Genomic DNA, 12,895 nt, shown 5'->3' with positions numbered 1-12,895 from the left:
TTTTGCAGGAATTTTTCTTTTTGGGGTTTTTTTTTTTTTTTTTTTTTTTTTTTGAGACGGGTAGTGGGGGAGGTGGGATGGTGGGGTTCAAACCATAAACTTGGGACACCACAAAGAGAATACTATTACCACTGGCCTTTCACTTGAACCTTTGCTAATTAAGCAAGTGAAAACTGTGAAACATGCTCATAAGAAAAACTACCAATTTAACTGAAGTACTGACTGAATTGCAACGTTTAAAGTATTAAAACATGATTTTCAACTCCCAACATAAAGAAACAAACAATGTTTAATAAATGATAAATAAGTCATATCAATGGGTAGACACAATAGATCCCAACAGCCGGAATCTGACTCAAAAAGAAAACCAGCACAAATAATAACATAAAAATAGTCTATGGTTCAAACCATAGAAAAATAACAGAGATGGCAGCAATAAGAGCCATATAGACTGAACCAAGTTTGGCTGAAACTTGAATTCCTGAACTTGGTGATGGAGCAGGAGCGGTGCTGATTGCTGAAGACGCAGGGGCAGTCCTGGTGTCTGAACCAGGGGGAAAGGCAATTGATGGAGGAGATGGAGGGATATGGTGCATGTGCATAGACATCACTTCAACAAGTAACCGCTGGCCATGCTTGCAGTGATCAGTGTCCCCACTAATGAAGTAGAAAGGCCCAGACCTATCAAGCTGGATGACACTCTTTCCATTGCTGAAGGAAGTGATAGGCTCAGTTGTGTTGCAATGGTAGTAGTCCCATTTGTCCACCACAAGAACTGAATCATTCTGGTACCCAAAAGCTGTACAAATAAAAGAAGTAATATAATAGGGGGATGAAAACACCAAATGAGGAACAAAACAATTTAGGAGAAAAACACCAAATATAGGAGACTTTAAGTGTGTTTGGCAAGAGACTTTTTTTATAATTTTTTTTTTTTTTTTTTAATTTGCTCACACTTTTTCAAGGTACAAATATAACCAATTTTCAGCAAGTAAGCCGATAATCCTTTAGCAAAAAGCTCTAAACGCAGTTAAGGACACTTTCTTATGACTAATAACCAACCCAAATTCACTATATTGTGAGATACATATGCAAAATGTTCTTGTCCAATTGTGTTAGGAAGTGCAACTTCTATATTTCTTTCAAAAGTACATATGATCACCAGCTGCAACCAAAATAATTCAACCTTAAGAAGTCCCATATTCTCAACGTAGATTTTATCCCCTAAAACCAAGCCGTTGGATTCAAATTATCTAAAACGATTTGCATAAACCAAAACAAAGAATAATTTCCCTCTACACTATCTGACTTCAAAGTAAAAGGACAACAAAGAATTTCACTTTCAAGCATGCATATAATCATTCAAACCAAACTGCCTTGTTTCTTGCTTAACCTCAAAAACCAGGAAAGAAAAGCTGCGTAGAATAACCATAATTTTGTACACAATTTTCTCAACCAAATTAACCACATAAGTCATTCAGTTCCAGCATGTAACTTTTTTTATTTTTCAAAAGACTAGCTAGTACTAAAAATATAGTAAGAAACTCACAGAGAAAATCTCCAATGTGAAATCTGTTCCTTGAAGCCCATTGGTTATAGGTTGCAGGGTTGTTAGAATCAGGTAGTACCCAACCCATATCACCACCAACTTTGAACTCCTTCGCAGCTTCAACTGGCACATTGGTAGTGACCAACATGACCATCATCATCATCATGCAAGTGCAAAAGAGAGTTGAGATTGATGCCATGATGTTTGTGTGTTCTTCTTGGTTTGTCTTTTTCTTAGACAGACTATTAGAAAAGGTTTAGAACTTTAAACAATGGTAGTAATGAGAAAGAGTTTATGGATCAGTTTCAAGCAGTAATTTATATACCATGTGATGTAGAACTAGTAGTGGTAGTAGTAGAGTGAAAGAAAGAAACGTGACTGGCGTAGAAATACGTGGGCTTAGTAGAAACGTGGTGGGACGTGGCGGTTATTTGATTTTGGAGACAGTTAATGTTATATGATCCTACGAATGAGAAACGGGCGGGGACGTATTTACCGTTGGATTCAAAAAATTGCGGCGGAATTCTAGTTTCACTTCCGAGAGGAGTGAAATGGAGAATCAAATCAAATCTTATGCAATTTTTTTTTTTTTTTTTAAGAAAATGTAAAAATTTTAATATTAGAAAATCTAGAGGTAGTTTCTTTTTCAAATTTAAACAAAATTTTGTTATCTGAAAAAATATATAAAATATAAAATTTTATTTTAAATTTCTTGAAATTTTTGGTATTAGAATTAGAATTTTAGGAGAATTTTGAATTTTTTGAAAGTTAAATAATAGAGTGTTACATAAATTAAACTATCATAATAAGATAAATTAAATTTTAGTTAGAATAGAATTTTTAATTTTAATTTTAAAACTTAAGTAATAGAGTTCTAGCTAAATTAAAATATTATAATCAATTTAATAATTAATGAGAGTTTAATCACTTGTCACAACTCACAAATAGAAAATAGAAATTTGATGCAATAATGGCTTCTAAAACCCAACTTTTATTATACATAATATACATATATGATTTGTTGAGATGTTATATAATAATTGATGCAAAATACGAATGATATTTGTGGTGGTCAATTTAAAAAATATTGCAATAATTATAATAATTTATCAGTTCCATAACTTAAGATAAGGAAAAAAAAATGTTTCTTTAGCATTGCAGGGGGGAAAAAATGATATTACACGTGAAAAAAGTTACTTCATTACTTGACTCAGCGAAGAAGTTGAAGATGAATTGTACTTCTTGATCACTAGGTAGGGACTATACACTCTTTTTTTTTTAATAGAGGTAGACACTATTGTAATGCAGACCGGTACACTGCCAAGCTTACTGGATAAATCAAATTCAAAACCAAATAAATATTTTTCTCCTAGTTCTTATTCAGATAGAGCAGGTCATAATTTAAGTTGAATTTCTAATCAAAATCTACTATGGAAATATTAATTTCATCCTTAGGAAAAATTCTAATGTCATAGTCTCTTAAGAGTTAAGATACAGATAATTTTCGCTATTCTGGACTCTTCCAGAATATCCTATTGGTGAAGTGTCCTTAGGGCTGGTATCATAAGAATATATAATAATTGTAAATGATTCTCCTCAACATCAATCAATTACAAGAGATTCCTGATAAGAAAAAAATATATAAAATTACAAAACGATTGCACTGAAGCTCTAGCCTTCTGTTCTACAGATTCAGATGGACAAGATTCAAATATAGAACTGGGAAGACAATGTACATTGCAAATGGTTGGAAAAGAAAAAAGATTATGGCGTTAGTGTGGTAATGTGGTATCAAAATTCTCTCAGATTTAATCCTTGCATGCCTGAGTACTTTGTTTATGATCAATGGATGCACAAGACAACCAACAGACAGATAGTGCTTTAATGACTGTTCTTCAATCCAACAGCTACCAATCTGACTCGCATGTTGCTTTGAGATCAAAGACCTAACAGATATTCTCTTGGCACCTTGCTCATACTTTGCTGTCTTCAGTTACTTCATTTTTTTGTTTCGTCATCGTTTCCTGGAACTGCATTCGTCTTGCAGTCCGGATGTCAAGTATACTAGGTGGCATCGGCTTGAGGGAACCATGCAACTCAACTAGGTGTGAGAATTCTTGTTTGGTTAAACTTTTCTTTTGAACAAGTTCATCGACCACAGCATCCATAAGCTTTTGGTTCTGCTTCAGAGTCTGAATGGAAAACAATGGATCATAACTTTGTTCACAAAAGGATACCCAAAAAAAAAGTGTTAGGTAATAAGCATTTTATACCTCTTTTGCACGTTCATAACACACGTTGACAATCCGCAATGCCTCAACATCAATTTCCTGAATTTAAAATGAGCATTAGAATGCATTAGGAATTCAGTCATAACCACATTATTGCTATAAGGTAAACACATTTTCCATTACCTGAATAAAGGTATTAGATACCTAAGATTGTCTTACAATTTTTATTTAAACGGTTTTAATCTTAACTATGTGGCTTTTATATCTCCAAAAAAGAACCCCTCACATTAAATAAATAAGTTTTTGAAGGGCAATAATTCTCCACTTTTCTCTTCTTGCACTTTGATTTGTTAGCTACGGGAATATTTACAAATATAAAGTGAAGTTCACAAAGTAAATAGAAGGCTCATCAACTCCAAAAGAATTTCGAATTCACAGAGAAACCATAATTGATGCCAAACTAAAATTAAGAACCACAAGTAGAAATTGGAAAAATGAAGAAAGAATCTATTACGTTAATCCGATCTGCCACCCAGAATTCAGATAATCCATGATTTTTCTCAGAGAGACCACCAAGAACAAAGGTCCGTGCTGCTGACCTAGCATTGTCTGCCGTTTCTGCCCATATCGTACTCAACTGGAGAAATTGGAAGTGTTAATGACTAGATCAACATGGACCATAGAATCCAGAATATGAAAATGAAAATGTATCTGCAAACATCTAGAACTCTTTAAGCAATACATGAAGTCCCACAACAAGCCAAAGAGTGAATCTTTCTTTGCACAATACATTGCAGGATGCAAGTTGTAATTTTAGAACGCAAGAGAATATCAATAATGCAATGGGGCTCAACCAGAATATTTGCAAAATAAATCAAATAAGGATAAAAATCTATGAAATGACCCCATCCTACAATTGATGTATTTTCAGATTCTGACAGAAGCCATATAACTTGAGAAATTAATTATTTTTTAATTATGCTGGTTACCATAGTTTTCATGCCGAGTCCATTACTTTCTTGATTCCACAGCCATCACAATCAGAAGGCAGAAGCAAGATAAATACTTACAACTAAATATCACGCTTCAAAGAAAACAACTTTAGAGCAAGTCAGAAACAATTAAAGGTTTTCTTACCTGACCTTCCCCATACCAAATCTCATCGGCTGCACGTGGAGCAAGTTGAACAGTGATGTGGTCCAGGAGGGATTGTCTACTGCATGCAGTTGGAAATAAGAGTCAAATATAATGAAAAGAGAAAAACATGGTTCCTAATCTAATTTTGACAAGCAACTAAGGCTGTGAAAAAATAAATAAATAAACTAGGCAACAAACTCATTGACGGACAGTACAATATTGAACTGATCCCAGAAATATATTATCGATGAATGCTTTGAAATATTTGATACTCCATCAGCACAATTTCAAAAGGATGGAAAATAGAAAAACTATGGGATATAGAGGAATACATACGTAAGCATTCCTTCATTGAATTTTATAGGATCCATTTTCATTCGAACATAGCCCAATTCCCTACCAGCTCTAGGAGCAATTGTGACCTGCACCAGCACAAGAAACTGTTAATAAACTTGCAGTCATTGCTACACAAGTAACAGGAACTTTCATACGGAAGAGCAATAACCACATAATGGATAATAAATTTGCAGAAACAAGAGCAAAGATGTAGACAGGTTAAAAATTTTAAGTTGATCAATCCAATGACAATTGAGATTTCCACTGAGATGCAAAATATGATGCTAGCTCCCACAGACAATAAATCATTTTTTGGTTCTACTTCACAGAGACAATTAACTCAAACACAACCATCAACTCTCCTATGTAACCCTATTACCAAAGTCTTAGGTTTGGCAGAGTAAGACAACTTTGCCACTGCTCCATCCATGATGATAATCTGAATCAAATCAATGCAGCTTTCCTTGCTACCTCGGCCCCAATCCTTTCGACATCAGTTTTCTACTAATTATTAAGATTCTTCTTCCCCAGCTATATACAAGCTTAAAAATGAATTCTCTACTGTCAATCTCTTCTTGTTTTTATTTTTTTGGTTTTTTTTTGGCATCAAACTCACTCTACTTTGGTTTTTATTATAAAATATGTTAGGGGGAAAAAACACAAAGAAGAAGATGATAGAGAGCAGAGTTAGGATATTAGGTTTGTGTTGCAACCAAAGCCATCCAACAAGACACTAGATTAGTGACCGAAACCACAATATGTCTATGCATATACATATATGTGTGTGGATGTGTGAAATATATACACAACTGCTTTTCTAGTGGCTGTTGAGTTCAAGACAAGAAACATGGTGTAGGGCAACTCGTTAAGATTTTCATATGCACTAAAATTATTGTCAATTTGTCACTACACAATAATGACCTAATTTACATTAACTGATACAAAAGTATTTATAAAAATCTAAAACTGTCATGACAAATAATTAGTGGTAATAAATGAGTAAAACTAGTCCCACATCTGACCACATGAACAAAAAAGATGTAAATAAATGCTGCTACACATTATACACCAGAAAATAGTGAACAAGCTTGGGTTTAAAGACCATACAAACTCAATATTCCTAAGATCAGGAAAGTTCACAGCTACAACAGCCATGGCTGCTTCATTTATGGCTACTTGCTTCCATGTCTCAGGGCTTCTCTCCTTTCTATCTAGCATTCCTCTTTCTTCCATTTGTGCAGCTTGCAACAAGTCATCAGTGGTAATCTGCACAAATGCAATAAGCACTTTAGTTTTTTTTTTTTTTGGGGATAAGTAACGAAAATATTTATTAATAATAATAAATAAAAAAACTAAGTACACCAGGGGTGTACTCAGGGAGAATTACAAACAGCTATCAAAATACAATGATGAACCAATTCTAAAAGAGAAAAACAAGGATGAGAAGAAAGTCAGAAGTATTAAAAAAATTCTTAAGAAACACATTCAAATTTTAAAGGTTTGCCCTTTACAATAACTTTGTTCAAATTCCACCAGGGGTGAGTTGTTGAGTAGCAAAGAGTAACTAACTCTAACTCTTATGTGGTTTGGTTGGAGTCAATGTCTTGAGTTTGAACCCTTGAGGATGCGATGTTTGGTTCACACAAGGATGCCCACTGCCTAATGCTACTAAGACCTTGGTGGGCTAAGAGCAGGTAAGGATTGAACATGTTTCAGGTAGAGACTGTGAATCCCCACTCATGAGCTAGGAAGCATGGGTGCGAATTCAAGTTTGGGTGTGGTGCAGCAACTTGGCAATTTTTGAAAAAGTAGGATGCAAGTGTGGTGGGATACGTTTATTAACAAATTATTAAATATATTTTTATTTTTATTTTTATTTTTATTTTCTATATATTGCTAAGCATATTTTTTAAACATATACCAATTTAAGAGCAATAGTAGATAATGGTAAACATATAACATTTTTTCATATAATGTTAAACATATACCAATTTGAGATGAGTTTTGGGTTTTTTCTTTAAACTAGGATGTCAAAACGGTGTGTTTTGACAAAATTTTTAAACTTTTTTTTTTAAACACTTATTTTCAGCCCATATCGGACCAATTTGAGGCCTGTTTCAAACCGTTTCGGACCAAATCGGAAAACAAAGAAAAAAAATCGTCATGAACATGCATGCAGCAGCGTCCACGGCTGCACAGCACGTCCATGCATATCAGACTCAGGTGCGCCAACCCAATCAGCGCACCCGTGCTTTCCAACTCATGAGTTTGTCTAGGTCTCTCTTTCTATTGGTCCCTCAGTAGGTAGGGGCTTCTATGGTCACAATTGGTCCCCCCAACCCCATACCTTTTTTTTTTTTATTCAGAAAAATAAATTAATAAATCATTAACATGAATCATGATATGTATAAGAAATGTTGTGAACTCATAAATAGAATGGAAATTTTGAATTAAAAGGAATAAGAAATTTGAATGCAAGATATTTCTCTAAAAGAGTATCCAGCTGATTTTTCTAATACAGGTTACTAAGGCACTATTTACTGAAGGAGTGTCTTTTCTACATGCATTGCTATCAAATTCTTACCTAGTTAGGAGTTAGGACAGTTTAAGATTACATCCATAAATTCACATTCATTTTAGTGCAAGTGCATTCTATGCCAAATAAAATTTATTATTGAAACAAATAAACTTCAATGTTTAGAAAAAGTGGTACTACCTCGGTCCTTCCATCACGCATCATATTTATAGCAGCAACCTCAACTATGTTGGCTAGCTCTGCACCAACCATGCCATCAGTCATACTAGCAACAGCCATGTAGTCCACATCTTCAGCCATGGATTTTTTACGAGCATGAACCTATAATTAGGAAATGGTAACAAACTAAAGAAATATAAAATCGGTAATTATGAGTCTAAGAATATTGAAAGGAAATTTCAAAACGGCAGTCTTACAATTCCATAAATACAGGATTTAATATGTTTATAAAAATGAATATTAGGAAGTACTACCTTCAAAATTTCTATGCGACCTATAAGACCAGGCTTAGGGATATATATCTTTCGATCAAACCGTCCAGGTCTGACAAGGGCTGGATCTAGAATATCTGGTCTATTCGTTGAAGCAATGGTGATCACTTCTCCTCTTCCTTCAAATCCATCCAAGCAGACAAGGAGCTGGAGCATACACAGCACTGAGAATCACACACAAAAAAAACAGTACATAAGTACTGAAATGAAATACACCTTGACCAACCTGATTAAGGGTAGCATCACGTTCTTGTCCACCAGAACCCTTAATCAAACCACGCTCCCTTCCAACAGCATCCAGCTCATCAATGAAGACAACAGATGGAGCCTATGCAAAACAAAACAAAGATATGTGTTATAAATTATGCATATCTGATAAGAACATTGAGCACTGAGAAAACAGACAAGTGTCATGAGAAAGGAAAACATAATTGAGAAGAAAAAAAAAAAAAAAAAACTATTGAGAAAGAAGTGGCATACAATGAAGACAACAGATGGAGCCTATGCAAAACAAAACAAAGGTAACCATGTGTAATACTTTATGCATCCCTGATAAGAAAATTGAGCACCGAGAAAACAGACAAGTGTCATGAGAAATGCAAACATAATTAAGAAAAAAATAATTATTGAGAAAGAAGTGGTATTTTATTAATATAACAGCTATCTGTTTGAAAATAGCAAAGGAAAAAGAAGCTTTAAGCAATATGTCAGCACTTGATACCAAGAATATTACTGGAAACTAGTGCCAATGACCAAACCAGTTATAAAGAAGGCAATTCAAAAGAAAAGCGAATGAGCTCTAGCTCAACTAGCACCTCCTCCCCTTATAAGTGCCAGGTGGAGGGTGAGGTCATGGTTTCAAGAAACATTGGGTGTGTGTGTAACTAACCGAACAAAAAAAAAAAAAAAAAATCACAAGATAAATAAAAGATTCAACAGAATAACTAAAGAGAACACCTACATTTTCTCTTGCTTCTTGGTATAGTGCTCGGACACGAGATGCACCAACACCAACATATATTTCCACAAACTGAGAGGCTGAAATTGAGAAGAAGTTGACACCTGCCTCACCAGCCACAGCTTTTGCCAGTAAAGTCTTCCCCACACCAGGTGGACCACAAAGAAGTATCCCACCTGATTAAGAAACCAATTCAACATAAAATAAGCCATGAACAAAATGCTCCAGGGTAAATACTTTACATCAAAGACATACTACTAGAGATTTTTTTTCTTTTTTGATAGGTAATGAAAAATTTTATTAACATACTACTAGAGAATTAAAAGATCTTTAAAAGCAGGGAATGGCCAGACCAAACAGCAAGGAAAAAAACATGATTTGATATCTCTAGAAATTGTGTAGAGGCTTAAATCACCAAGGTCCTTTCAAAAAGGAAGAAAAAATAAAGGAAAAATTTTTGTTAAAGGAAAATTTGAGGTTCTATAAGACAGAGAAGCAGGTAAAGAATTTGCCGAACCTAGGAAAAAACTCATTTTTCTTTTTATGCATTTAAATATATATATATATATATATATTAAAAAAATCTACAGGGCGCCATCCATGTACATCAGACATATACAAAGACATGAACCCTAAAAGCTAGCAAGAAGTAACATTGGCATAGAAGGGGTAAAAAAAAAATAAATAAATAAATAAATGAAGAGAAAATGGAGGTATAAACGCTAACGAGAAAGTGAACTTCATTTGAGCAATGGCCACTCAATCCCTTCAAAAACTAGAATCAGGTCTTCAGTATAACCCCAACAAACTATCAGCCAAGCTAGCCTCCAAAAAAACTCCTGTCAGCTTACAGGGTGTGTATACAAGGAACTAAAAAGCCTGCACTAGATCCTGATTATTTATTATAGCTGCATGCATATACAGTACTTAATATATAATCTGACAGGGAAGATGGATGAGATGTCTCTTCACTAGAATTAGGAGCACTGGGAAGATGGAACTCAATGGTGAGTAGATGACTAAAACAGCCATATAAGAATGCATAGATGGATGAGAAGTTGAATGGTCACCCAAATTACCAAGAAGGTATAAGCAAAAAATTCTGTGACAAAAAACGAGAAGAAGCCCTACAAGATATTCCGGTCATATACAAACAATAAAAATTTCTGCACCAGCAGGAATTAAATAACTAACTAATCTCAAGTTGGAGAAGTTGCAAGGGTGATGGGAAGGAGAAAAGGAAAAGGTTGGGGATGTGAAAATGATACAGCATAATTGACTAACAAATTGGCCTGATTTGAAGCTCAGCGGCAAAAGTATTTGTCACAAACAGCAAATGAAATTAAAAATCACATTAATACTATTTGTTGCTATTTAGACCAAATTCAGCACAAGACAAGGATATAGTTATGTTAGGACATTTTGTATTGGAAAAATTCCACCAGACGATTTTAATTGTATTCGCATATTGCCATCTATTACATCCATTTTGAGTTGTATTTGCACTGGAGACAAGAAGTTCAAGAGCTGGTCTACATGTTCTGGAATTTCGCTCATGCAAAGTTATGGTGTCAGGCAGATTACAATTGAAGTGGAAAATATTTAGACAAAGTTTTCCACTATAGAGAAATCAGTTGGTTTTATTTCTCTGTTGTTCCTATACAATTACCCATTTACCCCTTTTGTCGTCTTATAAAACCTACGTTTTCACCAACACACACTCTTAGTGCGATGGTCACTCTACAAGTATAAGTATTTGTGGAATGTGGGGGCAAGGGCCGGGTTCAAGTCCCAGGAAGAAGTTTCACACACATATACACTTGGATTAGACTAGAGTAGAATTTTTATTTTGTAAAAAAACAAAAAAAAAAAAAACCTACATTTTCACTTTTCACACCCTATTTCTAAGATGAAGAAGAGAGCTACCCACTCCCTTAGAGAAAAAAACCTTGTAGCCTCTATTTTTCACTCTCTCCAAATTCACATAACTTCAAAAGGAGATTACATTAACGCTCTATATTACCTTTGAGTGATCTTTGGTTGAGTATTGGTGATGGAAATCATAGAGCAATCCCACAAATCCAAGAAGACCTGGTGGCTTGCGGTTGTTAGCTCAACTTGCAGAATCCAGTGAACTAGTGAGAAAAAAGGACTCGACGAAGTCGCTTGCTAGTTTTGTGAGTTGATATGTGTTAGAATTATGTGATTAAATGATTAAATCTACCATTTCCTAATAACTCAATTTTTTGGGAAAATTAGTAATTTAACATGGTTTCAAAGCAGGAGGTCTTAAGTTCAATCCCTATCTACACTCTACCCCCATTTAAAATGTTTAAAATCCCACGTAATATGTACTGCAACCATTTTCACTAGTGGATTCATTACTGGCTAGACCCGGAAAGTTTTTACCTAGTTGGGGTTTTCTCTCCGTCATCACATCATTTGTCAATGGTGAGATTGTTGGGTTGCTTACTGATTTAGTTTATTTCCATATACATATTGGGCTTAAATTGTTAACTTGTTTAAAAATTGATAATAAGCCGTAATTGGGGTTCTAAACAAGCATTCTCAAGGTAAAATATTGGAGATTTTCTAGTAGGCATGATAGGCTTAAATACTATAATCTTCATTCTACGGCCAGATCTCTCCTTCCACTCAACAGCAAGTAAATATTAAGTTTTGCTTTACAGTAGCCCATTGTCAAGATGACCCTTAAGGAATCATCGAAGCAATTTTCTTGTGAAAATTAAAGGTTTCAAATTGAATTTATAAAGTATCTATGCTTCCAATCTCAGTATTCTAAGAAAATATTAATCTGTATAGATAACCTCACCACTAGGAGATAAAAAACAGTGATTCATCTGCTATGCATGCCAAACATAGTGTGTAACATCCTATAAAGCTCTCCCATTCAAGCATTTACACAAAATATTGAACAAATGGTAAACAAGTAGAGAAGCTTAGTAGAGTTCATGCAAAACCAAACCTGGTATCTTCACTCCTCTTCTCCTATACATTTCCCCGTGAGTGAAAAACTTCACAATCTCCTCAAGCTCGAGCCGAATCTTCCCAAGCCCCGCAACATCCGTGAACTTCACATCCACACCTCTCTCCAAATACTGCGGCAGCCTCTTATATGCGCTCGCTAACCGAGCCCCGACTTCATAAACTGCATTGCCATTTTCAAATACGGATTCTGCTCACCTCTCCCTTGCCACTCTCCTCATCCTCCTCGTCTTCGCCTCAAGCCCCTCCATTTCCTCTCCAATTCCCTCATTTTCTTCCTCTCCTCCGCCTCGGCCTTCTCAATCTTCAACCTATCCTCATAATCCTTCTTCTGCTTCCTATAATTGAGCACCACCGTCTGGTAAAATATCACGAAGAAGACGAGTCCTAAGCCGTCGCCACATTCGAATCCTGAGCCAACCTCGCCCACATATCCGCCATGTCCTCGTAATTCCTCCTCGCCTCTTGCAACGACGCGACGTGTCTCCTCTTCCTCTCCTCCGTCTTCCTCTTCCTCGCCTCCTCTTTCTTCTGCGCTCGAATCGCCTTCTCCATCATCTCCCTCTCCTTCCTCATCTCCTCCATTTCCTCCTTATTCTGCCTCTTCATCTCCTCCCTCATCTGCCTCAACTCCGCCGCTCTCTTCGACCT

The 12,895-nt window shown here is 35.4% G+C and overlaps 2 protein-coding genes across 2 annotated transcripts; both read right to left on the bottom strand.

Annotated features, from left to right (window-relative positions):
* Nucleotides 1–225: 225 nt before the first annotated feature.
* LOC112010402 (early nodulin-like protein 7) lies at nt 226–1,843 on the bottom strand. Its single transcript, XM_024042742.2, has 2 exons — nt 1,550–1,843; nt 226–799 (listed from the first exon to the last, which is right to left on the bottom strand). The coding sequence occupies exons 1-2, from the start codon at nt 1,746–1,748 to the stop codon at nt 396–398; spliced, it is 603 nt and encodes a 200-aa protein (XP_023898510.1). The 5' UTR covers nt 1,749–1,843; the 3' UTR covers nt 226–395.
* Nucleotides 1,844–3,126: 1,283 nt separating this feature from the next.
* LOC112010420 (probable inactive ATP-dependent zinc metalloprotease FTSHI 2, chloroplastic) lies at nt 3,127–12,892 on the bottom strand (the record flags this gene model as incomplete). Its single annotated transcript, XM_024042761.2, is given in 13 exon segments — nt 3,127–3,741; nt 3,823–3,879; nt 4,295–4,417; nt 4,918–4,996; nt 5,254–5,339; nt 6,361–6,519; nt 7,970–8,110; nt 8,263–8,427; nt 8,507–8,608; nt 9,242–9,414; nt 12,225–12,398; nt 12,401–12,640; nt 12,643–12,892. Coding segments are annotated over 13 exon segments (1,968 nt in total), but the record flags the coding sequence as incomplete, so codon positions are not given.
* Nucleotides 12,893–12,895: the final 3 nt, after the last annotated feature.

Source organism: Quercus suber, unplaced genomic scaffold (genome assembly GCF_002906115.3).
Source record: "Quercus suber isolate HL8 unplaced genomic scaffold, Cork oak 2.0 scaffold_1273, whole genome shotgun sequence".
NCBI classification, from domain to species: domain Eukaryota; kingdom Viridiplantae; phylum Streptophyta; class Magnoliopsida; order Fagales; family Fagaceae; genus Quercus; species Quercus suber.
The sequence above is the reverse complement of the archived record's forward strand: the minus strand, read 5'-3'. Positions and strand labels throughout refer to the sequence as shown.

Coding starts and splice junctions, on each gene's coding strand:
- LOC112010402 (XM_024042742.2), bottom strand. CDS start 1,748: ATGGCATCAATCTCAACTCTCTTTTGCACTTGCATGATGATGATGATG. Junction 800..1,549: donor TCACATTGGAGATTTTCTCT/GTGAGTTTCTTA, acceptor TTATTTGTACAG/CTTTTGGGTACCAGAATGAT.